This window comes from Hibiscus syriacus, unplaced genomic scaffold, assembly GCF_006381635.1.
Source record: "Hibiscus syriacus cultivar Baekdansim isolate YM2019G1 unplaced genomic scaffold, ASM638163v2 tig00110195_pilon, whole genome shotgun sequence".
NCBI classification, from domain to species: domain Eukaryota; kingdom Viridiplantae; phylum Streptophyta; class Magnoliopsida; order Malvales; family Malvaceae; genus Hibiscus; species Hibiscus syriacus.
This window is the reverse complement of record NW_024062621.1, coordinates 196,160-221,368: the sequence shown is the minus strand read 5'-3', so window position 1 is coordinate 221,368 and position 25,209 is coordinate 196,160. Positions and strand designations below refer to the sequence as shown.

Below are 25,209 nucleotides of genomic sequence, written 5' to 3'. Positions count from 1 at the left end.
ATTTTTTGAAGTTTCAAATTATTCTAGTATTTTTATGCTTTTTCTAATTTTTTTGTTTTTTGAATTTTTATAATTACAATATTTAAGATTAGGACTAAATTGATAAACATTGTCAGTGTAAAGGATTAAACTTGTAAGTGTAGAGAGCTAAATTGATAAAATTTATAAACGTGAAGGTTAAATTTATTAAATAATTTAAAATTAGAAATAATTAGATAGAATAGATAAGCGTTGAAGGCTAAATGCGTGATTATTTCAATTAAGAAACTGACTTGCGTTTTCAATTTAATGGTCAATGATTAAATTGAAACTAGTGTAAGGGTAGTGACTGAGTTTACAAAAGTTTTAGTTTGAAAACTGAAATAGAACACACCTAACAATTTTATGACTAATAAGATGATTTACCATAAAATTTACAAATCAATTATTAAACGAGGAGATCCATAAATAATGAACCGACTAAACTAATTTTCAAGATTATATGTATCAATTATTCATTGCTTCCTTTATAAACATCTTACTCTAATGTCCATGTATATCATAAGAGAAAAATGGAGAGAAAAGCTACAAACAGAGTCCATGTATTGGCCATTCCTTACCCTAGCCAAGGCCATATTAACCCAATGCTCCAATTCTCCAAACGTTTATCTTCCAAAGGACTCAAAGCTACCTTTGTTACCACCATCTTCATCTCCCAAACCATGAAACCCCAATTAATCGGCTCCGACATCGATTTCGACACGATATCGGACGGCTGCGACGAAGGCGGATTCTCGGAAGCCAAGAGTGTAGACAACTACCTCGTACGGTTGCAAGATGCTGGGTCGAGAACGCTAACTGAACTGATCATAAAATACAGAAACTCATCCCATCCTATCGACTTAATAATCTACGACGCTTTCCTTCCGTGGGCTCTCGATGTTTGCCAAGCAGTTTGGCATAGCCGGGGCTGCTTTTTCACGCAGGCGTGTGCCGTGGATTACATATATTACTATGCTCACCATGGGCTTTTGAGTCTTCCTGTTTCGTCATCTGCGTTGCCGATCACCATCCCCGGTTTGCCGTTGCTTGAGCTTCGAGACATGCCGTCGTTCATCTACGTCGCTGGATCGTATCCATCTTATTTTGAGATTGTGTTGAGTCAGTTCTCTAATGCAGACCAAGCGGATTTCATTCTAGTTAACACCTTCTACAAGTTGGAACAAGAGGTTAGTTTAATCACATTAACTATATGGTCTGAAGGTTTAATCGAACCTAGCCGAGTTCAGGTTATCAAAAAACTTGAAAAGTTAAAATCCGAGGCTTAAAGCTCGACTCAAGCTCAACTGAGTTTCAGTTTTAATGTTCGAGCTCACTTAAAGGCCAAACCGATAATGACGTTTTATTTTCAATGAACTGGCATTGTACTTAATATCGTAAGCAAATATGTAAGCAATATTAATAGTTGCAAAGGTTGGCTGATTTACGTTGACCCATCTGGTGGAACAGGTTGTTGATTCGATGTCGAAAGTGATGACTCCGCCATTGTTAACGATCGGACCAACAATCCCATCCATGTATTTAGATCAAAGACTCGAAAACAACAAAGATTATGACCTCAATCTCTTCAAACTGGACTCCACCAGTACTCATTGGTTGACCTCCAAGACACCGAGGTCAGTCGTTTACGTCTCGTTTGGCAGCATGGCCAACCTATCCATTGACCAAATGGAAGAACTGGCAAGAGGTTTGAAGCAAACGGGGTTTGATTTCTTGTGGGTGATTCGATCATCGGAGATGGCCAAAGTCCCAGACTGGTTTGCCGAAGAAATGGGTGATAAAGCCATGATAGCAAACTGGATTCCCCAAACCGAAGTGTTGGCACACGAGGCCGTGGGGTGTTTTTCACGCATTGTGGGTGGAACTCAACGATCGAGTCTTTGTGTTTGGGCGTGCCGATGGTGGCGATGCCACAATGGACCGACCAAACCACAGATGCTAAGCTGGTTGAGGATGTATGGAAGGTTGGGGTTCGAGTTGAGGTCGGAGAGGATGGGATTGTAAGCCGAGATGAAATTGAGGGTTGCATTAGACAGGTTATGGAAGGGGAGAAAGGGAGATCAGTGAAAGAAAATGCTCTGAAATGGAAGGAATTGGCAGTTGAAGCAGTGTGTGAAGGTGGAAGTTCAGACAAGAACATAGATGTATTTGTTTCTGCAATACTGGCAGAATGTAAATACTCTTAAAATGGTAGATCTGAAACTTTTGTTCAATCATCATTTTCGTGACTGGTAGTTTTTCCAACAGAAAAGAGGACTGCCCTGTCTACAGCAATAAAAATCATTAAGCCTTAAGTGTTGTTAGTATAATAGGTTAGTTATAATGTGCTAGCAACCGCATAACTGTGTAAAACCCCAGCATGAGAGTGCTATATATTCTCGGTGAAAAGAATTAAATGATAGAGCAAAGTTAACAAGTGTTTATTCTAAAATTGCATTTCCAACACAAATTTGCATATATCGAATGCTGCAATTCTTTAAGAGTTTAGCCTCAAAGCCTAATCACAGGCAGTTCAAACAAAAGCTTCAACAAGCTCCGTCAACACAAATAATTTAAAGAAGATGAAAGCTCTAATATCAACATCGATGATTAACACCACTACACTGTCGCCAGTTTCTCCAATACTTAGCCAAGCCTTGGGAAACAAATAACAAATTGCTCTCATCTTCCACAGGTGTTGTCATGAGCTCGAAAATCAGGCATAGAGAGCTTCATTATTTGCACAATCTTGGGCAGTCTGGGGACCATTTGTATGAGCCCATTGCTCCATTTCCTTCAAACATTATGCTGGAGATGACTGATCTGTCATCATTTGTTTGTAACTCTGATTCGTACCCAAGTCTATCGAAATTTTCGTCAGAATTTACAAGAAGCAAGTTGGCTCTTCTGCAGCACTTCAGATAAGCTGGAAGAGGAAGACATAAGTTTAAAAAAGCCTCTGTATATTTTAACACAATCAAACATCCTACATGCAAATCTTGGTAGTATCGAGCATGCCACGAAAGTACGCCTTGAGTTGCATTATTGGGCTTTCTTTTGCCCCTCAATGGAGGCAGATATATGATTAAAACAAGAATTACCTAATAATCATCATCACCATCACTAGAACTGGAGCTATCATCTTCGGGTCTGCTTTCGAAAGAGCCTGAACCTCCTACATATATTTCAAACAAATCAGTTATGCATAGGATAACAGCAATTACTAAATGAAATCAAATAAGGCAACTTACTTGTCCTATCAGAAGCCAGCATCCAATCTTGAAGACAAACCAATGCTTGTAACATCTTTGGTTTTAAAGAACTACGATCAGCGCCAATCACTTGAGAACCAATGTCAAATGCACTGTCAGAAGCAATAGTGGACACTGGAATGGTTAAAACATCGCGAGCCATTCTTGAAAGCTCTGGATACCTCAGGGAGCATACAGTCCAATACTCTAAAACATCTATTTCACTGTTTAGATCATGGCTAGGCTCTTCTAAATAAAGATCGAGTTGAGACTTCTCCACTTGAGTTTGAAATCTGGCACTTTGAAAGGTTTCATAATCTTCAAACCCATCGTTATCATCTTTATCATTGGATATTTTACAGGTAGCAGTTGATAATTCGATAGCATGAGAAGGGCGTGCAGAATTTTGCATGTATTCCTCGAACAAGCCATACAAAGTGTTAACACTTACACTAACATATTTCTGAGCGCCGCTACCATATAGTTTGGTATAACAATATTCAACAAACTTAATCTTATACCTAGGATCCAAGATCGCAGCACATGACAAGATCAAGTTATACGCCGACCAGTATTGGTTCAATTTTGAGTGCATTTCCCTGACCATGCCAGTCATAAAATTTTCTGGACCTCGAACCATATCAAATAAGCGACTATGAACTTTCCATGCCGCTCTGAAATACAAATTTGAAGTCGGCTGTTTGTTTCTAAACAATACACAACTCACCTCAAAAAACACTTTCAGAAATTTGTACAAGACACTCATCTTTTCCCACTCGTCGCCTGATAGTTTGTTTATAAAGTTTTTGTCCTGCTCTGCCAAGTACACAAATGCGTTCTTATAAGACAAAGCAACTTCAAGCATATTATATGTGGAATTCCATCTAGTAGGAGAATCAAGACACAACTTTCTTTGAGTATCCAAATTCAAAGTCCTGGCAATTATGTAAAAGTTCTTCTTCCTATGCGGGGATTGGTGCACATACTTAATACCAAGTCTCAGTTTCCCAATGATATCAATGACTAGGTTCAAACCAACTAGCACAATCGAATTCAAAATGCGAAAGAAACAACCCACATGAAAAAATGCACCCTTGCAAGGAAGGTACTTTTTCGCAGCAAGTCGTGTTCTCAGCATGTCGGCCACACAATCATCACTCGAGAAGTTCTCCAGCGTAATGCTGAACACCTTGTGTTCGATGTTCCATTGAACCATACAAAAAGCTATCTCATCGGCAACAGACAAGCTATCATATGGAGGAGCTATAAGCTTGAACCTTAAAATCCTCTTCTGCAACCTCCATTCATGGTCAATGAAGTGAGCAGTGACACCAATAAAATGATCATCGCAATTGGATTTCCAAGTACTGGATGTCAAACAAATCCGCCCAGGACATGTTGCTAGCAACTCACGGATATTCTCCTTCTCCTTCACATAAATGGAAATGACATCCTTTTTAATAGAGCTCCTACTCAGCACCGGAAATTCAGGACAAGCAGCACCCAATAACCGTCTAAACCCCGACTCTTCAACCATACTGAATGGCTGTTCATCAACAATGATCATCATTGCAATCGCCCGATGGATCTCATCCACATCTATTTTATAGTTCTTTAAGGATGTAGTAGCAGCAATCAAAGTGTCATGGGAAAGAGTGACACGATTGGCATCCCGTTTAGCAGGTTTAAAGCATGCTTCAATCAAACGCTGATCTACGTCATGATTAGTACGTTTAACACAAGCTTCAATGTGTCGTCTCAAGTGAGAAGTACCGCTAGTTGTTTTAGCAGTATATATTCTCCTGCATAGCTTACATATAGCCTTGGAATCTCCTTGCTGCGCTGGAAGCTTCTCGAAAATATCCCAGACTTTGGATGTTGTTTTTGGCCTTTTTGAAGAGCTCTCATATATCTCTTCATGAACCATGCTTAATGGGGTAACGGCTTCTGCTGAGAGATTCTTGAAAAAATCTGCAATTGAGGAAATGGACAAAATACTCTTACAAATCCAAATTATAAGCAAAACAAAGGAGAGATAGTATAAAGCTGAATTAACGATTCGGCTGCAAAAATAAAAAATAAAAAATGGGAGCTTACCTGGACCGAGCTTCTGATCAAAGTTATCCATTTGTCGCTATTACCGAAACTCCAGAGAATGGTGAGAATCAATACATCAGTTTTAATGAAGCAAAGTCCGTGAATGAGAACTGAAAAACCTGGAAATATTGAGATGAGGGAATTCATAAATTCAACACCTCGGGCAGTTAGCAACTTTAGGAAGAAAGGTCAGATGATAATTGACAATGGGATTATAATAAAATTCTAAATACACCCAAATTCTCAAACTTTTCAACTTTCAAAAGGAATCGAGAGCAGAAATTTTACCCGTCGTCCTCGTCCATCAAACAAAAAAGAGAGACGAAGTGCTAAAGCTGAGATAAGGGTCAAATGAAATCCCTAAAACCCAAAACAAAATTCGAGTGAAAAGGGATCGAACCTTAAATTGAGATCGCCAAGAAAATACGCATCTGAAATTAAGAATCAGAATCATAAAACCCTAGAAGAAATCTGCTTTGTTTACAAGAAGATGCCCCAAATTCCAAAAGCAAAAAGACATTCTCCTCGGTTTCATACTCAACTAAATTTTGATTCATTGCAATTTACCCGACACCATGGACGCCATAACTAAAAAATAGAAATGAAACAGATAAAGAGAACATCGTCGAGTTTCCAACTCTCGATGTGCTAGGACACTGTTCACAGCATAGTAAACTAACTGCTAACCCACATAGATAAAGTACATATGGACGAATTACTACTGGATCATCCGGATCGGGTGATTATTCTGTGCGCCACCTAAAATACAACTAAAAAACGACGTAGTCCGTTTTACTACTTTTAGATCAAACAAAAATTTTAATAAAATATTCATATGATCCTTTATCTTTTGGCTCTGACTGATTTTAGTCATTACTCACTAGTTAAAAAAAGAGTTATTTTGATCCTTTATGTTATCAATCCATTTGATTTTAGTCCGTCAACCGTTAACTAACCTTAACCCCTTAACGAGAGATTATGTGGCAATAAAAAAAGATATTCTTCTTCTTACGCTTGTATACATCACTGGGGAGAGAGCAATTCACCCCTTTGAAGAACTCATACCTTTTGATTTCTACAGATCCATTCAAGCTTCCGATTCTCTTCTTTGGATTCTTCACTAGTAGCTTGCTGATGAGATCTTGAACTTTGACCATCTCTTCAAACTCTTTACCGCTTTTAACACTGATTCTCGGGAATGTTAAAGGTTATTGAAGGATGTTGATCAATGTTTACCCATTGTCTTCGCCTTTGAAAGGTGTTCTTCCGTACAACATTTCATATAAAAACACCCCTAGCGTCCACCAGTCCACAGCACTCCCATGGCCTTGTCCTGAGATCACTTCTGGTGCCAAGTATTCGTGGGTTCCGACAAACGACATGAAGTAAGCACACCGGTTCCGTACCGACTTCATGGCCTCGATTATTAGCTTGTTCTGTGATTGTTTTCAATCTAGAACCTTTCTTAATACGATTGAAAGAGTAAAGAAACGTAAGAAAACTTGTGTATTTATCAAAATTGTCTCATACAATGATATCTAATTATTTATAGCAGATTGTTTAGTAGCTAACTACTAACTAATTAACTAACTACTGCTAACTGTTAACTATAGTTGTAACACTTCCGTTTCCTGTTGGAAGATGAGAAACAAGACAACACTGGTTGCATAGGGTAGCACATGCGGGAGTTGAGCAATAGCTTTCGTAATTTTCAACGTCTTCTTCTTCTTCTTTAAGTCTCCACTCTCCACCACTCATAAAATTGTTAAATTCATTCATCGGCTCATCGCATCGGAAGTAGATGTGCTAATTCACCCACTGTTTGTTATCATTCTACTCATCTTCCTCTCCAACTACCACTTTATCATCACTACCGCTGCTACCACCATTCGTGGTGCCATTCATCACCTCTGTGGCAGATGATGCCGCAGGTGCATTACTGGTTCTGTCATCTTCGAATGCAAACCAGTTCGAGTTTGTGAACAGACTGCATTAAAACACATGGGTTGTAATCTCCATTATTATGACTGCTTTAACAAAACAATAAAACTTTACATTTATGAAAGCCAAGGGAATAGGAAGTTCAACAAAATTACCCATCAGGTGATGCATTATGAGCCTCACCAACTAATTACTTCATTACTATGGGTAAAGTTGACAAAGCTCACCTTCCTTGTTCATCTCCAATCCTCAAGGATGATATGACAACCTCAGCAGATTCATCATCGAAGTATGTGTCCTGCAAAATTGAAAACATATATATTTATGTACTCTTTAAAAGACTTTTCTGTTTGCTCTTACACCAATTTGGTTTCTGCAAACAGAAATCATGAGCTATAAAAAGCCATAAATACTTTAAAGAAGAAGAAGACCGACCCGGGGGTGTTTGTTTAACGGAGTTAATGTACCACGTCAAATAAAACTAACGGCGGGTAACGTCAAGGACCTTACTGAAAATGAACTAAAAGTTCAGTGACTGTATTGTAATTTTTAAAAGTTGGTTGACCAAAATGCAAACTCTTTAAAAGTTTTGGGGACTATTTTTAAACTTTACCCAAAATTTTATTTGCCGAGAAAGAAAATTGCATAATTAGCACTAAGTAATAAGATAAACTTAAAAAGGTAGAAAAATCCTATAACACTAAAAGCTTAAATGGCGCACGATAACGGAACTCCCTGGGTGCACATTAGCAGGTCTAATGGAACCTGAGTCTTTCGTTGATTCGCCGGCGTTTATTTCCGATTCCCTCCCAGATCATCTCTACTGTTACTTCTCGTTCGTTGTGGTTCTTGCGATTCATTGAGGCTATTTATTAGAAAGATGGATTGGCGAAAATTGTTTGGAGGCTCGGCAGACCAGAACCTAGAATACTTCCCTCCCAAATTTCGCGATGGAATCCCGACTGTCCTCCCTCCTTCGGAGATCCTCGATGATGGAATTTCCGAGTGGAAACTTTCACTAGTGGGCCAATTTCTGGGGGTTGCTCCAAGTTTCACTTCTATTCATAGGACAATTGAAAAATTATGGAGTAAAGCGCAACTGGGATCTCGAATCCAGGTTAGTACTGCTGGAAATAACATTTTCATTTTCTCTTTCAGTAATGAATCTGCTAGAGATTGGGTACTTGAACAAGGTCCATGGCATGTGCATAATAAGCCCTTAATCCTTAGGAAATGGGAACCTAACCTGAAAAGCCTTAGCTTTAACTTGTCTAAACTTCCTGTTTGGGTACAATTGTACAACGTTCCCCTTGAACTATTCTCTAGAGCAGGCTTAAGCTATATAGCAAGTGTAATTGGAGTTCCAATCTCTATGGACTCCATTATTGCTGTAAAATCTAGGCTCGAGTTTGCAAAAGTCTGCGTAGAAATAGGTGTTAAAGACACAATTCCTAAACACATTGAGGTAGCTCTGAAAGATGGGCAAACAACCTCTATCAGAGTAGAGGTTCCTTGGCTACCCCAATCTTGCAAGAGCTGTAACGTATTTGGTCACAATGAAAAAGGATGCTTGCTTAAAGTCAACACAAATCCTACTGCTTCACAAGTTTGGAAGAAGAAGGGAGAATTAATTCCCAATACTGCAGTCATTCATGTTGGTGGGATAGAAGCTTTACAAGAACACGAAAAACCAGAGAATCATGCAACTCCTTCTACTGAAACTAACAACCAGAAAATCACTGACTCATTTACTGCAGCTAGAGAAAAAAATGTTGTTGGATGCGATGTTAATTCCCCGATCAGAACGGAGAAGCTAAATTCTTCTAAAGATGCTGCTAAGAAGCATCAAGTTGATGAAACAAATGTTGACTTACAAGAACATGAAAATCCAGATATTCAAGCTACCTCTATTACTGGAGATAGCAACAAAATTAATCCTCCAGTAAGAATAGAGAAGTTGAATTCTTCTAATGATGTTGCTAGTAAGCAGAAAGTTGACGGTACAGATGCAGATTCGCACCAAGTTGATGTTGCTGCAAGTGACCTAATTATGCTAGAGGCTACTGAAATTGAAAAACCTCAACATACTGCACTTAAAAAGTTTCGAGGCAGACCTGAAAATGATAAATCTCAATTATCAGGTTCAACCAACAGATTTGATATACTCAATTCTGCTGAAGAGACTTCTAATTGTTCAGAAACCTTGCAAAGAAAACCGAGAGCTGCATCATTGGGTGTTGCAAACTTGGTGAAAGAACTTAAATCAAAAAAGAAGGAACATCTTGATAGGGCTAAAGGTCTTAAAGCTGGAGGTCAAGGGGGTTCTTTGGGATCACCTTCCCAATGAAAGTTAGCTTCTGGAATATTAGAGGACTTAACAGTTCTCTAAAGCAGAATAAAGTGGTACATCGAGCCACTCAGAATAATGTCGACGTTCATTGCCTTTTGGAGACTAGAGTTAAGGTGGATAAAGAAGAAGCTATTTTCAATTATAAATTCCAGAACTGGAATTATTGTTCCAACTATGATTTTGCTTACAACGGTAGAATTTGGGTTCTTTGGAGGAAGGGTATTAATCTCTCTATCATTCACATTACCGATCAATGCATTATTGTTAGAGGAACTCACCTTGGGTTTCCTTTGTTTATCTCGGCAATTTATGGTAGTAATGATGGGATTGCTCGAAGGCAGCTTTGGAATAGCTTAAGAGAAGTTGATTATACTGTTAACAACTCACCTTGGGTCCTAGGAGGGGACTTTAATATTATCATGCATTCCCATGAAAGTTCCGACCACGAAGTCATTGGCCACTATCTCACTTCTGAAATGAAAGATTTCCAGGATCTCACTTATGAGCTTCAACTCCAAGACCATCCTTATTTTGGTCATACTTTCACTTGGAGTAACAAGCAAAAAGAATTTTTCCTTGCAAGGAAACTAGACAGGGTCATGATAAATTCTAACTGGGCTTCGATCTTTCAGAATTCTTTTGTTGAGTTTATTGCTCCAGGAGTCTCGGATCATTGCATGTCACTTACTTGGCTTTCCAAAGAAGCTCCAGCTAACAGGCCAAAGCCATTTAAATTCTTCAATTTTTGGACTGCTCATCCATGTTTCTTGAATGAAGTAAGTCAATCCTGGCTCCAACCGGCTCATGGCAATCCTATGCAAATTCTCCTTGCTAAACTTAAAAGACTCAAAGCTTGCCTTTCGAGATTTAACAAGGAGAATTACAGCAACCTCTCGGACCGAGTAAAAAAGAAAAGAAGCGAGTTGGAACAACAACAAATCCTCATTTTAAAGGGTGAAGAGGTAATCGACAAGAAGCTTTTATTACAAGACGAGTTGAAAAATTTGGAAGATGCCGAAGCTTCGTTTCTCAAGCAAAAGTGCAATGGATTAAAGAAGGAGATAAAAACTCCAAATTCTTCTATTCATCGATTGCTTTTAAAAACAAGAGAGATACTATCCGTGTTCTTATAGACGAACAAGGCAATCGATTGGAGTCCTTTGAAGCAATGTCGAAAGAAATTATCTTTCTTTTCTAATCTGATCGGAACAACTGATAACATGGTAAAAGGAATTGATCCTAACCTTCTTAAAGAATTACTCAATTACTCGCTGCCTTCTGAAGCTTCAGCAAGCCTTGTTAAAGAAATTACTAGAGAAGAAATTCAAAAAGCTGTTTTTTGTCAAGACAATGATAAAGTTCCGGGTCCCCGACGGATTCACTCCCTATTTCTTCAAGAAATCATGGAATATAGTGGGTGAGGATGTTGTTGTTGCAGTCAATTTTTTCTTTCTTAATGCTTCAATTCATCCTGCATTTAATTCAACTATTATTGTTCTTGTTCCTAAAAAACCAAATCCGAGTGTTGTAAAAGACTTTCGGCCGATCTCCTGTTGTTCTGTAATCTACAAGATCATTACTAAAATCATTGTTAGAAGATTGGCTGATTTCCTCCCTGAGATTATCACTTTCAATCAAACGGCATTCATCAAAGGAATGAGCATTATTGATAATACCCTTCTTGCTCAAGAGTTGGTTAAAGGTTATGTCAGAAACTCTATCTCCCCAAGATGCGCTTTGAAAATCGATATTCAAAATGCTTTTGACTCCATTAATTGGGGATTCATCTCACAAATTCTTAAAGCTCTCCAACTTCCTCAGGCTTTCATTGCTTGGATCGAAGCTTGTTTCACAGGAGCTAGGTTCTCCATTTCTTTTAATGGGACCTTAATTGGTTACTTTAAAGGTGCAAGAGGTCTAAGGCAGGGAGACCTTCTATCCCCTTATCTTTTTGTTCTAGCAATGAATATTTTATCTCGGATGCTTAATTTATCTGCCGAAAGAGGAATGTTTGGTTTCCATCCTAAATGCAGGAAAATTGGCCTAACTCATCTATCGTTTGCTGATGATCTAATGATCTTTTGCAAGGGTAACATTGAATCTGTTGTTGGCGTACTCACTATTCTTGATCATTTCTATGAAATATATGGGCTTAAACTGAATCCTTCCAAATGTGAGATTTTTGCTGCGGGGATTACATTAAGAACTATTGAGGAATTAAAACTGATTACTGGGTTTCATATTGGAATTCTTCCTGTCCGTTATCTTGGTATTTCTCTTGTCACCCGTAAGCTTACCGAAAAGGATTGTCAAGCTTTAATTGATAACATCAAGCTCAAGCTTCATCATTGGACTGGGAGAAATCTCAGTTATGCAGGCAGATTAGAGCTCATTAGATTAGTCTTATTCAACGTCAACAACTACTGGTGTAGACAACTTGTTTTGCCAGCTTCAATCCTTAAAAAAGTGGAACAGCTTTGCTCAATGTACTTCTGGAAAGGAGCAGATAAATCTGCTGCTGGTGCTCGTGTGAGCTGGGAAATTATTTGTCTATCCAAATCAGAAGATGGCCTTGGACTGAAGAACATTAAATCTTGGAATAGAGCTTGTCTCATTAGTCTAATTCGGAAAATATTAACGGGAGATGAATTATTGTGGGTTGCATGGTTAAAGGCATACGTTTTTAAGGAGCATGACTTTTGGCAATTCCGAGCTGCTGCAAATGTAAGTTGGAGTATCGGCAGAATATTAAAATCAAGGGCTGAAGCTCTTCCAATTCTTTCAGTCGGTTCTCCACAAGTAAAGGAAATTTGGGGCTTGATTCGATCTAAAGGGCAAAATATTTCATGGCATAAAATAATTTGGTTCCCATTGCATATTCCGAAGTTTAGTTTAATAGCTTGGATGGCTTTACTGAACAAATTGCCAACTAGAGACAGGCTTCTTCGAATGGGAATTAGTACTGACGGTATTTGTGTTAATTGCAGCAACTCAAACGAGACAAGGGACCATCTCTTTTCGCACTGTTCACTAGCAACAGATCTCTGGAACTCAATTCTGAACCTTAATGGGATGAAGACTACTTATTTATCATGGGAAGATATGGTTTCGAAGGCATGTTCATCATGGAAAGGGAGGTCTCTTCTTACTACCATTCTTAAATTCTCTTGGACTGCTTTTATCTACTCTTTGTGGCAGGAAAGAAATCAGAGAATATTTCAAGGACGACGTAGAACGATCGAATGCTTGCTCAAAGATGTTAAAGACGTTGTCGGAATCCGCCTCAGGAGAACTAATATTAATAGACTTGATAGTACGAACTTAAGGCTTTGTAAGGTTTGGGGTATAGTCTAACCAATCATTTTGTAGGTTGTTTATTTGATTCTTTCGTTGTAGATTGGTGGATTGGTTGTAATTAAACCTTGAGTTGGGTAATAAAATCATAATTATCCAAAAAAAATAAGATAAACTTACTTAGCAGATTAAATGCTGAAACGGTTTCCCAGTTGGCATTGCCTTGAAACATACAAGTCTCGACCAGAGCAATGCTCCTGTACTAAACAAGAGTAATGAGAATCCTCAAATTCTGCATACAAAGTGAGCTCAAATGTGCGATCAAGCATACCTAGAATCTCTTTCTCCATGTCATCTCTCTGCAGCTTCTTCCTTATGGCAAGAGTTTCTCTATCCACAACTTCGTGGCATAAAAGAACTGAGGCAAACCAACCACAAGGTTCCTTATCTGGCAAAGATAAACATTTCCTATGTCGTCGCTTCCCGGCCTACGAAGGAGCCGAAAATCATGTATTACACCAAATTTGTAAGAAGAAGACGATATGAGGATTTTATTTTTAATTGCCACATAAAATTTCTGTTAATCGGTGATCAAAATTGGTCAGACAAAAAACATAAGAAATCATCCGTATAATTTTTTTATATTAATTTGAAATGTTACCTATATTAATATAAAATTATATCTAAGTTTTAAAACTGACTCAAACTTAATATTAAGGATAACATTTTATGTTGTAACTGAGTATGTTACCTTTTTACCTAATTTGTTGTGATTTTGAAACTTGAAATGTTACCCAAATTAACTTAGAATATTAAATGTTTTGGTAATATTTTCAATTATAACCTAAAATGTTACTTGAATTTTTAAATTACGACGAATTTAATTTGATAATAAAATTTTAAATTTCAGCCAAAAATATTATTGCTTTTAGATAATTTATTATGATTTTACCTAACATTTTAAATTTTATCTTAAAATTATTTTTTTCCTTAATAAAACAAGAAATTCCCTTTAACCCATCTTCCACGTCATTTAAAACAAAATCATTCTTAATTTGGGTTAATACCCTAAAAATCTAACAATTTTCTTTATCTTCTTTTTGTTTAATCGCCAATCTCAAGAGTAATAGAAGAATCAAGTACAAACTCAGCACCCTTTTGTGGAATTTTAGTTGTCTTACGCACTTTCTGAATATATGATAATGTTGGAAGGAAGCTTTTGGATGTGTGAACCATGAGTATCGTTTTAGAAGAAATTCAAAATTATTTAACTAATTTGATTCACCTTTGAACCTACGTTAAAAAAAACTAGTCATTAACAAGACATACTCCCTACAGATACAACTGTTCGAATCTAAAACCTCGAAAAAGAATAATAATTCATTTTAATCATTGAAGCCACTTAACGATGAATTAAAATTTTAGGTCTAATGTTTAATCAGGTAAGATATAATTTGGGTATTAGGGTTTAATTTTGTAACCTATAGTTTTGGTTTTAGGTAGGTTTGAAAATGATTAATTTTAATATAAATTATTAACTTGTTTTATTTATTTTTGTATATTTCATTTTTTTAATGTTAATTTTAATATAAATTAACTATGTAAACAAATAATTGAAATTGAAAAATAAAATGAAATGAAAATTAAAATATGAAATTAAAACCATTAGTTGATCATTAAAATTATCGATTGATTCATGTGAATTTAGAAAAGTAACTTTTTCAAAGTCATAACAAAATTATTTTGTAATCAAGATTAACCGAATAAAAAACCCAAAAAAAAAATTCAAAAATTATTTTAAAAAAACAATTATTTTGAAATTATGGATTATTATATGCAAGTCATGTTAAGATATATTATGATTACAGTATGTTGGTTTATATTTTATAATAACCGATTTTATTATTATATGAATATTTTATTGTAATAATAATTTTATTTATGGTTTATAGTCATCGCTCTTATATGAACGTGTATATATTGTTTATTAAAAAATTAATGTTCGTACCAATAATTAATTAGTCTAGTAGAATGATGTTCAAATTTTTTAAATAAGACCAAAGTTTGAATCTTGAGATTATGAATAAATAAAATAAAATTAAAATGGTTATTTCATAATAGATCTTTATAATATTTGATTTGAATCAATCGATCAATATATCAATCATTAGTTAAAAAAATTAATGACCCGTGGATATAGTGTGGCTGGCTAGCTGCCACTACTTGCACAGGTGTTTTATCTAGTGAAATGTGGATATAGAGGTGTTTATAGGTAGGGCTGAACAAAATTTGTTTCGGTTAAAATATATATTCTTTATTTTTAAAGTTATTTAATTTGTTTGAGTTAATTTGAATTAAAAAAATTGAGTTTGAATCAAATTTATATTTTATCAATTTAAAAATAAATTTCAAAACAATATCATTTTGATCTTTAATTAAGTAATTCGAGTGCTTTGAAGCTTGATCTTTGATTTTCTTATTTCGTCAGATTCTCTTTCATTTTAAATTTATTTATTACTAAATTTAAACCACAAATTCATATCCCATTTTAGAATATATATATATACAACTTCAATTCATTTTTTTGAAAATAAATTCTCTTTTATCAATTTAATTCGTCAATTTTACACAATTTTCTCATTTCTTCAATTGTCCTCCATTTTAAATATATTTTTGATCAAATTTAAGCTACATACTTTTCTATCACTATAGAATAGCATTATAATATTGTAAAAGTTCATTATGGGATCAACTCTCTCAACTTTGTTCGCAATTAAAATTTAAGCTTATGATTTTATTAAATGATATAATGTCTTATCATATTAGACCAACCGCTGATTGATAAATTCGAGTCTTTTTTTTATAAATAATTTTATCTACACTCTCTTAACTTAAAATAAATTTTATCACATCCCATTATATGGCAAACGTAAATATTTTTATATAAGTTTTTTAATAAATTATTTGATAAACATATTATAATAATATTAATTATTTTTAATGATTTTAAATTGAACTACTAATTAGTTGACCGGTGAGACGATGATACCAAATTTAATCAAGAGTTTAAATTATTTTTATAAACATCATGCATGCATGCATGTGAGATTAGGAAGGAAAGTTAGGCAAGAAGTAAATGTGTAATTCAATATTAATATTTTAAAATTTTTATTGACATGAAAAAATAGATATTTTTTCTTTTTCTTATGAATCTAGTGATCTTAATAGTTATAAAGATGGTTGTTATATTTAGAGATGTTAGGTTTCGAATACAATATTTATTAGGATGTTTAAATGCCCATTGGCGTATGATTAAAAATCTTTAGATGTTTTATGTGAATGATTGGTGTTCTTTTATCTGTTTATTTAATTATTTAAATATTGATTAATTTTATAGTGAAATCGTAAAGATAATAAAGTTATCCGGTGGTATAAAATAAATGGTTGTCCATTGTTCTCATATATAATGGGTAAGGGAGGTAAGAAAATGAGAATATGATGAGATGAAATGAATAAGAAAATGAAGAAATAAGGAGATTTTAGCCAAATTCACGTCCTGGTATTGCCTCTCCTTACTCAAGGCCACATCAACCCGGTGCTACAATTCGCAAAACGCCTGGCTTCCAAAGGACTCCAAGTTTCACTCATCACCTTCTGTGGTAACAAATCCTTGGAAATCAGAGACAACAGTTCCGTCAAGCTCGAGCCTGTTTTCGACGACCTTGGAGCCGATAGCGTTATGGAGAAAAGCATCGACGATTACCTCGACCGCCTCGAAGCCGTTGTCACCTTTAGATTACCACAAATCATCGATAAACTCGGCATGTCCAAGTCTGAAAACACAGCGAGTTGCCTCGTTTATGACTCGGCTTTACCATGGGCGCTGGATATAGCAAAGCAACAAGGCGTTTATGGAGCTGAGTTCTTCACTTTTTCTTGTGCTGTGAGTACAATCTACTACAATCTCCACGAAGGGTTGCTTAAGGTTCCCATTGTTGAGCCTTGTACGTTCATGGCGGGCTTGCCTTTGCTTCGACCACACGACTTGCCATCTTTCATTTCTGACATAGGAGCTTATCCCACATTAACGCACCTTTTGACAAATCAGTTCTCCAGCTTCAAGAAAGCCGACTGGGTTTTCTTTAATACGTTCACTAGCTTGGAAAATGAGGTAATTTCTACTTACTGACTTTATAATCTAACGGGTTTAATTTGTAGGGTTAAATGCACTAGAGGCTATTAAATTTCGTCGAACAAACTGGATGGCGTACCAGAGGCCAATCAAGACAATCGGACCCACGGTTCCGTCCAAATACCTAGAAAACCGAGTTGATGACGATGACGATTACGGCGTTCACTTATTCAAGCCCGAGATAGACATTTGTGCCAACTGGTTGAACTCTAAGAAAACCGGTTCAGTCGTTTACGTATCATTTGAAAGCTTGGCAGCCCCAGGAGAGGATCAAATGGAGGAGTTAGCAATGGGTTTAAAGAGAAGCGGAAGGAACTTCTTATGGGTTGTCAGAGAATCTGAACAGAAAAAGATTCCGGCCAACTTCATAGAAGAAACTTCAGAGAAAGGGCTTGTAGTTTCATGGAGTCCTCAACTGGAAGTGCTGGGTCATAAAGCGGTGGGCTGCTTTATGAGTCACTGCGGTTGGAACTCGATGATGGAAGCATTGAGTTTGGGGGTGCCTATGGTGGCGCCGCCGCACTGGACGGATCAAACGACGAATGCTAAATTCATTGCCGATGTATGGCGTGTGGGAATCAGAGCGGAGATTGATGGAGAAGGAATCATCGGCAAAGAAGAGATAGAGAGATGTATAAGGGAAGTCATGGATGGAGATCAAAGTGAAGAAATGAAAAGGAATGCAATGAATTGGAAGAAATCGGCAACAGACGCGGTGAGTGAAGGCGGAAGCTCAGAAAACAACATAATTGAATTTATAGCTCAACTTACATGCAATAACCATATTTCCAAACCCCAAGCTTAGCTTTGCAATAACTATATATATTTTTAATCAAATTCGTGTATAGTCCATTAATAAGAGGCGAGTATTTAATGAAATGTTATACTTACATTATAGGTCTGCATAATTAATTTGGGTTGACTGCACTGACTATGAATTCTTATATATGTATGACTAAATAAATGGTAATTGAAGGGCACTATTGGTTATTTAAGTAATAATTTATTTGAAGGGCTCATATTGTGATAATCTAAGGACTTGGGATTAATTATTCCATTGGAAAGATGAATAGTACAGGCTTAACATGCAACCGCTGATCTTCACCAATAAGCATTTCCAATTTGTAAGCTCTTTTACACAAAAAAAGACGGACCAAGAAAGAAGAGACAGGGAGGGGATGTTCATCACTTTCTTTCAATGACAACATGGTTTTGCACTTTGTTCAGCTCAAAGAATTATTACATCTCACATTCTTCAAGATGAAGCTTCCAAAACACGATCTCGAACTCGAAACCTCCCTCGAAATCTTTGTTCGGTTTCCTCTTTTCCGAGTTGACCGATCCTTCCCCTTATTTCCTGCAAACAATCAAGGGTTAAATTATACTGCTTTAAAACTCAGAATTCGGAAGAGTAAGAGCAATGGAAGTCTTCGGCAGATTCGGATTTATGTCTTGGATTAATCCGAGTCTACCACCATTGCCCTAGACCCTAGTCTGAGCAACATAGATTATAATAGTACTTGAAAAGGAAAATTTGAGTTCATGATATATCAAGGTACACCAAATAACATGTCATTCATATGTAACATATACAAACTACCGGTGAACGAAAAATTCGGTGATCGGAGCATACCAAGGAACCTTGAAAGTTTCTTTCCACCACCCTTGTTTCGTGCAACCAGAAACTATTTTGTCTAATCGTACGATGATTTCCGAAAAAGTCGGTCTTACAAGAGGTTCTGGATCCCAGCATTCTGCAATAAGCCTGTTCATATGGTCATAGGAGTAAAGCTTAGAATATTTATAAGCATGTAGTCTTATACAAGATAACTGCACTTTTTCCTGGTGAGACGAGAGACGATCTTTTCACTCCGAGACTTACTCTCTTAATTCTGGAGGATAACTTTTCGATTTGGTCTTGAGTGGCGGTCTCTGTTGTTCGATACACATCAATTCCACCGCCTCTTCAGCAGGCTTAGATCGGAAAGGCACTCCTCCTTCAGTCATCTGAACTCATATAGGAACAAACAGGAAAAGCCGTCAAGACCCCTGAAAATCCAGGCATTCATAAGGAATGGAACTATTTAGGGACCTTGTACCTCATATAGCATAACACCGAAAGAATATGCATCGACACTTCGATCGAATATCATATCTTTCCGAATTTCTGGTGCCATACATATATCTACAATAAAAAAACTGTTCTGTTAGCAGTTCAACAACTAGCTGAAAGACTACATGTGTTGTACTTATATTGAATGTACTGAAAATCCAGAAGGAAGTTTTTTCGTCACATACTCAATGGATCGAGTTGTTCGTTTGGACGTGCTAATTTAACCTTGTCGGCGGATAATTTCGACAATCTCAGCAAACCGAATCCGGCTATCTTCAACTGACCACCACTATCCAGCAAAATATTTCTGGCACCTTAAAATTTCAAATATTAAAGGACAGTTCACCTTAAAATTCTGCAGGCATTATGTCAACTTCTATAGTGGTTCCCTTACTTTGGCTGTAAATTGCAGTGGATGATAGGATCTGGTTTAAATTCATGAAGGTAATTCATTCCCCTTGCTATGTCGACGGCAAATCTTAGAACTTTGGATGGCGACAGACGCCTTTTCTTTCGAAGTTTGCTTTCCAAGTCACCCTGAAATGAAGATCATCACCTTAGTAATGTTAAAATGGACAGATCAACGTAGCAAAAACACATGCTTACATTCGGATGATACTCTGAAACAATCATCATGGGAACGTTTTGCGTAACAGCTCCGACGAATTGAAGCACATTCGGGTGTCGAACTTTTTCTAGTAAAGTTAGTTCATACTTGAAAGCATTTCTGTTAAGAGAAGAGATACAAATATAGTTCTGCATTAGGCTCTGCAACAAATTAGGACTAAAAGAAAAGAAGATAAATGTTCATACATGCTCTCAGGGTCGGAATAGCTGTCCTTGTCTAATATCTTGACTGAAACTTTCGTGCCATTCCATTTTGCCACTTGATATGATCCCTGCCAATTGTAACAAGCCGGAGTAATCTTTTATTGGTTCTAACGGTGTGAAACACCAGGACGATATGCAGAATACTAATCATTGCACAGCATAGTGAATGAAATGCAGAATACTATCTGCAAATAAACCGACTTGTCTTTCAGATCGGAGCATACCTTTGTTATACTGTCAGACTTCCGAATTTGAAGATCCGATGGGTTAAGCTCGTACTCCGGCACCTCTTGAGGGTTAGCAACTGTCATTGGCGTCTTCCTGGTTTTCTAATATCAAGACAGATATGTAAATAACAATCTTCATACATGCATAATAACATAAATCATTTAATCACAAACAAACATGATACATAGATGGAAGAAGAAGACGAAGAAAATGTACTATCTTACAGGAACTTTGGCTCCTCTGGCCTTCAAAATTTCATACACTTCTGCATTGCCATAGTATTTAGCATCAGCAGCCGCCTGGCAATATCGGAACAAAGTGTAAGTGTTAGATGCGAGTATATATATACATACATACATACATACATACATATATGTATATATGAGGTAGGATCCGTTCATACCGTGCTACCCCAACGATCACGGGCATCGATATTAGCTTTCCTTTTAAGAAGAAGCTTAACAACCTCAACATGACCTTCACAAGCAGCGATATGCAAAGCAGTACGTCCATCAAGATCGATACTATTGACATCAACCCCTTCGTTCAACAAATCCTCAACCCCTTTAACATCTCCTCCACACGCCATGAACAGTAGCTGCATGGTCGAGTCGAGGTTGTTCGGCACCGTCGTCTCATCCCAAATGCTTTTCCTCCTAATGGGGTCCAACGACGACTGCCGGCCGAAGCTAAACCGTCGGTTGTTCCTCCACGGTTCAAGAGACGACTGCCGTGTGAATTGACGGCTCAAAGTCCGTTTCAAAGAATCCGTCGAGAATTGGCGGGAGATCCTCCGTTTTAGCTGCGATGCTAAGCTGTCCATCTTCATCTTAATCTCTTTTTTTTTTCTTGGGGTACAAAAAAAGGGTAATCCGGAATCAAGTGAAAAGTACGGGTACAACAAGAGGATGGAGTGTCACATAACAATCAAAGGAACCCAAAGTGCAAAGGATTCTTCTTTTTTGGTTCCGATTAAGATCGAGAGCCACAAAGGGGAAGAAAGAATTAAGCTTGGGGGCTCTCGGTAATGGAAACAGGGGAAGGAAAAATGATGTTATGGTGATGAGCAAGTGAAGGGAAGAAGATGACTTGAGATCCGAAGGAAGCGCAAGGAAACAATGGAGAAAGAGAAAAAGGAGGGAAAATGGTGGAAAAAAAACAATTGATAACAAAGCTTTGGCTTTTATCTCGACTCTGTTTAATAATTGATATAAAATTAGATAGTGATAATAATTCAAATTATTTGTAATTATAATGATTATTTCTTTTAAAGACTAAACTTATTTGAATTAAATATATAATTTAGATAAAAGTAGAACATGTGTGAAGTTGAAAAAGTAGGAATTTGAGGCATCAATAATTGAATTGCAAAAAACTCCATGATTGTATATATCTCATGGGGATTGGTATATCCCCACAATCCACATTTAAGCTAACATGTGGAATTCCTATCCCCTCCACTTTTCAAGCCGTCACCCCATCCCTTTTATTTATTGTTGCTGTCATTGAGTTATAAAAAATTTGAATATTTCAGACTACATTATTTTATTTCAATAATTAAGATCTAAACTTTATATCTTATTTTTATGACATAATTGACTGCTTATTCATACACTTCTAGTATTCTTTGTTTATTACCTAGTAACTTGCAATAGCGTTAGCGTTTAGCTCCATGATTCTCTTCATCCTGTATTCTCATATTTGACTGCTTATACGTTACTGTTGGATTTAAAAATCTAGAATTGAGGTCCAAAATTTTAATATATTTTTAAATTAATATATAAATTTCTTTATTTTTTTCTCCTCCGTCTAATACACTAAACTAGATTTAACAAAATTTTCAATATAATGGATATACAGTCTGTTATACATGGAAAGGAAGTTCATTTAAGGTAATGCCATTGGAATTGCCCAAATTCATGTAGGTTACTGATCATTTTCATTAACATCTGGCTTCCGTGTATTACATGCAAAAACTTCATAGTAAGATAACATCTACTTACACAGATAATGTGTTAATCCGACACTTCATTTCTCTAGGTATTTTTCTCGAAATATATTCGAACATGGAGTATTCATAGCATAACATTCCTCTGTCTGTCTTAGGTTGCTCAAACCGAATGTATAGCATTGACGAGAGTATCGGGTATGGACTCTAAATATCTACATGGATATTCATTTCCTCTATAAATTCGAAGAATTTTCAAGTTATTGGAATTATAGATCATTTGATTCAACCACAACACAAAACATGGTAATTATCAAAGACAATCCATGATCACGCCTATTTGTTTACTCAGACATTTCCTTGTTTTTGTTTAACATCTAATAATAAACACAACACATATACAAGGATTACCTCTGAAAAGTTGTTCCGTATGGTTGCATCAATCATGGGAGACTACAACTAGCTGTTTCCCGACATTGAGACCAGTGAAGAGTCCGATGAGAGCTGCCGGAGCGCTCTCAAGGCCTTCGGCCTTGTCTTCAACATATGTTATCTTCCCTTCTTTGATGTAAGGTATAATCATTTCTAGATACTTGGGATACAGGTGATAGAAATCACCGACGATAAACCCTTGCATCCTAACCCTTTTTGGCACGATATACATCAGGTTGTGCACCGCATCAAGCTGCTCATTGTTGTACTGCGAGATCATTCCACAAGCAGCAATACGGCCATGGACCCTCATGTTAGCCAGCACTGCGTCGAGCATCTTTCCCCCGACGTTTTCAAAGTAAATATCGATACCTTCTGGAAAGCACCTGGCAGAATCATACATAATTGGAGAATTGTTGATTATTGAATGATGATACGTTAGCCTAGTTAATCAAAATTATACTAAAGCATAACTACTGACCTTTTTAAAGCAGCATCTAAATCTGGTTCTTCCTTGTAGTTGAAGGCCGCATCAAACCCGAATTTATTCTTCAGCAAATCAATCTTCGATACAGAAGTTATCATGATATTTAGAATAAAAAGGTGGAAAAGGAAGGAAGAAATGACAGAATCAAAAACTCACTTTCTCTTTGCTTCCAGCACTTCCAACAACATAGCAGCCGAACAGTTTTGCGAATTGCCCGACAAGTTGACCAACTGCTCCAGATGCAGCCGACACATAGACATACTCCCCTTTCTTAGGGGAGCAAACCTCGTAAAAACCAGCATAAGCGGTCATACCAGCCATGCCTATAATGACAGATTGAAGAGCAATTAGTTGAGCATAAGGCTAATGCAGAGATTTAGTTTCTCAAGGCCAATGCATATTGCTCCAGCTATTCGTTTGTCTTTAACATTGTCAGACACAGGCATGGGAATATAATCCTCCAAACACATGAACAACTTATAAAACTGAATATACCCGTGTCACACACATGACCCATATCTGACACTCACTCAAGTTCAAGTAACAAACGACAATACATCCAATGAGTGTCTGACTAGTTAGTAAGTGGCATTCCTTTTTTGTATAGTTTTGATGTTATCTTCACAAATTAGAAATTAACTTACCAAGAAGTCCTGTATAGTAGGTAAGAGGCACATCTGTGTGCTGAATTTTGAACAAACCATCGGGCGCTGTTATGAGAGTATACTCTTCCCAACCAGTCATCCCCCAAATGAGATCGCCCTTTTTGTATCCCGAATGAGTAGAATCCACAACTTTGGCCACTCCATAACCGGATATAGGCTGTGCAATGTCAACATTTAAAGGTAAAGTAAATACAGAAAACCTCATTTCATTTGGATCAGGAGCATGCGAGAGAGCTCAGTTTTTAAGTGCTGCTGTTATTGGTTTAGTCATAAACACCTGTGATTCACCCATGGATTGAACTATGATTTATCTCTAAGCATTGTTCTTGAGTCTTGAACATCTAATTCACTGTTGTTGCAGCTCTAATCTATCATCCATGATTCCAATTATAACTTAATTCACAGTGAACAAAATCTGAAAGAACCCACATCCCAAAAAATACAATAACCCGAAATTTCCATTTGAACTTGACTTATTTCAAAGTGAACGAGTATTTTAACGAACATCTTATCTACAACTCTATACATTAACTTAACACAGCCACAAGCTTCAAATCGACCCAAGAATTCCCAGAAAAGTCAACATCAAAACATGTATGCAATGATCACTAACTAAAAAAAGAAACATATCAAAATTATTTCTAAAAAAAATTAGAAAAGGGAGCCTTTTTTCAAGTTCCGATCATCTAACTCACCGAGCCAATCTGGAAAGACGACGCATACGAACCTTCGAGCTTCTTCATACGATTCCTCATGTAAGGATCACAAGACAAGTAGAGATTTTTTACTAAAATCGCGTCTTTAGTACCCTCCGGTACTTTCAATTGAATGCTAGTTTCTTTGATCTCCATGTCTGATTCTTTGGGCAAACCGGCACTCACATGGTTCTTGAGAACTACCTGCTTGTTGGTCACCGATTCTTCACCAGCCATTGTTGTTGCTTAAAACAAAAACTGAAAGAGAAAGCAAGAAGATTCAAGAGCGAACAGATTCAATGTGGAAAAGCTTGCACAGAAGTGACTATCTTATAGTGAGGGAAGAATACAATAAAGTTGAAGATATTTTCTAGCATGATGACACTGATTGGCTCATATTTGGATGCTTTAGTACAATTTATCACTTGAAGTTATCATAATTAGAACATGTCATAAAAATATACATTCGTATATACATATTAACTCGTCAATATCTGGATGCTACTAAAGTTCATCCTCCAAATTAATTAAAATTACTCATAAAATTTAAATTTATTAATGGTTAATGTCTGGTTTGTTAATTAAAGTATAACACTAGAAATAAAATAAAAAGGAAAACGAAGTTGGAGAAGTAATTTTTAATAAAGCAAACGACGATGGTTATATC

At 36.6% G+C, this 25,209-nt stretch overlaps 4 protein-coding genes and 2 pseudogenes across 7 annotated transcripts; 2 read left to right on the top strand and 4 right to left on the bottom strand.

Annotated features, from left to right (window-relative positions):
• Window positions 1–86: 86 nt before the first annotated feature.
• On the bottom strand, window positions 87–24,837 carry LOC120218133 (2-alkenal reductase (NADP(+)-dependent)-like). 2 transcript variants are annotated; one of them, XM_039215104.1, is made up of 6 exons: window positions 24,543–24,837; window positions 23,827–24,004; window positions 23,339–23,505; window positions 23,177–23,259; window positions 22,671–23,081; window positions 87–105 (listed from the first exon to the last, which is right to left on the bottom strand). In XM_039215104.1, exons 1-5 carry the CDS (start codon window positions 24,777–24,779, stop codon window positions 22,703–22,705), a joined length of 1,044 nt encoding a protein of 347 aa, XP_039071035.1. In that variant the 5' UTR covers window positions 24,780–24,837; the 3' UTR covers window positions 87–105; window positions 22,671–22,702. The 2 variants fall into 2 exon arrangements, with proteins under 2 accessions (XP_039071035.1, XP_039071034.1); XM_039215103.1 differs by lacking the exon at window positions 87–105 and having other exon boundaries at window positions 22,527–23,081.
• LOC120218130 lies at window positions 526–2,255 on the top strand (annotated as a pseudogene).
• LOC120218126 (zinc finger BED domain-containing protein RICESLEEPER 2-like) lies at window positions 2,449–6,061 on the bottom strand. Of its 2 annotated transcripts, XM_039215096.1 has the most exons (5): window positions 5,767–6,061; window positions 5,367–5,485; window positions 3,270–5,240; window positions 3,120–3,193; window positions 2,449–2,944 (listed from the first exon to the last, which is right to left on the bottom strand). In XM_039215096.1, exons 2-4 carry the CDS (start codon window positions 5,395–5,397, stop codon window positions 3,120–3,122), a joined length of 2,076 nt encoding a protein of 691 aa, XP_039071027.1. In that variant the 5' UTR covers window positions 5,398–5,485; window positions 5,767–6,061; the 3' UTR covers window positions 2,449–2,944. The 2 variants fall into 2 exon arrangements, with proteins under 2 accessions (XP_039071027.1, XP_039071026.1); XM_039215095.1 differs by having other exon boundaries at window positions 5,367–6,061.
• On the bottom strand, window positions 6,332–7,145 carry LOC120218025 (annotated as a pseudogene).
• LOC120218024 (mogroside IE synthase-like) lies at window positions 16,418–17,964 on the top strand. Its single transcript, XM_039215028.1, has 3 exons — window positions 16,418–16,430; window positions 16,485–17,128; window positions 17,208–17,964. The coding sequence occupies exons 1-3, from the start codon at window positions 16,418–16,420 to the stop codon at window positions 17,946–17,948; spliced, it is 1,398 nt and encodes a 465-aa protein (XP_039070959.1). The 3' UTR covers window positions 17,949–17,964.
• Window positions 18,244–21,464, bottom strand: LOC120218127 (integrin-linked protein kinase 1-like). Of its 2 annotated transcripts, XM_039215098.1 has the most exons (11): window positions 20,719–21,464; window positions 20,540–20,614; window positions 20,312–20,416; window positions 20,070–20,155; window positions 19,863–19,983; window positions 19,651–19,793; window positions 19,442–19,563; window positions 19,243–19,328; window positions 19,026–19,150; window positions 18,777–18,908; window positions 18,244–18,500 (listed from the first exon to the last, which is right to left on the bottom strand). In XM_039215098.1, exons 1-11 carry the CDS (start codon window positions 21,142–21,144, stop codon window positions 18,494–18,496), a joined length of 1,428 nt encoding a protein of 475 aa, XP_039071029.1. In that variant the 5' UTR covers window positions 21,145–21,464; the 3' UTR covers window positions 18,244–18,493. The 2 variants fall into 2 exon arrangements, with proteins under 2 accessions (XP_039071029.1, XP_039071028.1); XM_039215097.1 differs by lacking the exon at window positions 18,244–18,500 and having other exon boundaries at window positions 18,534–18,908.
• Window positions 24,838–25,209: the final 372 nt, after the last annotated feature.

What these genes read in the sequence shown, in the direction of transcription:
- LOC120218126 (XM_039215095.1), bottom strand. Translation starts at nt 5,397, where the DNA reads ATGGATAACTTTGATCAGAAGCTCGGTCCAG. An exon ending in TGATCAGAAGCTCGGTCCAG is followed by an intron (nt 5,241 to 5,366) that starts GTAAGCTCCCAT and finishes CCTCAATTGCAG; the next exon opens with ATTTTTTCAAGAATCTCTCA. An exon ending in GCTGGCTTCTGATAGGACAA is followed by an intron (nt 3,194 to 3,269) that starts GTAAGTTGCCTT and finishes AAATATATGTAG; the next exon opens with GAGGTTCAGGCTCTTTCGAA.
- LOC120218133 (XM_039215104.1), bottom strand. Translation starts at nt 24,779, where the DNA reads ATGGCTGGTGAAGAATCGGTGACCAACAAGCAGGTAGTTCTCAAGAAC. An exon ending in CGTCTTTCCAGATTGGCTCG is followed by an intron (nt 24,005 to 24,542) that starts GTGAGTTAGATG and finishes GACATTGCACAG; the next exon opens with CCTATATCCGGTTATGGAGT. An exon ending in TTAGATGCTGCTTTAAAAAG is followed by an intron (nt 23,082 to 23,176) that starts GTCAGTAGTTAT and finishes TGATTCTGCCAG; the next exon opens with GTGCTTTCCAGAAGGTATCG.
- LOC120218127 (XM_039215097.1), bottom strand. Translation starts at nt 21,144, where the DNA reads ATGAAGATGGACAGCTTAGCATCGCAGCTAAAACGGAGGATCTCCCGC. An exon ending in TATTCCGACCCTGAGAGCAT is followed by an intron (nt 19,984 to 20,069) that starts GTATGAACATTT and finishes TTCTCTTAACAG; the next exon opens with AAATGCTTTCAAGTATGAAC. An exon ending in TCGGTGTTATGCTATATGAG is followed by an intron (nt 19,151 to 19,242) that starts GTACAAGGTCCC and finishes ATATGAGTTCAG; the next exon opens with ATGACTGAAGGAGGAGTGCC.
- LOC120218024 (XM_039215028.1), top strand. An exon ending in GCTTGGAAAATGAGGTAATT is followed by an intron (nt 17,129 to 17,207) that starts TCTACTTACTGA and finishes TTTCGTCGAACA; the next exon opens with AACTGGATGGCGTACCAGAG.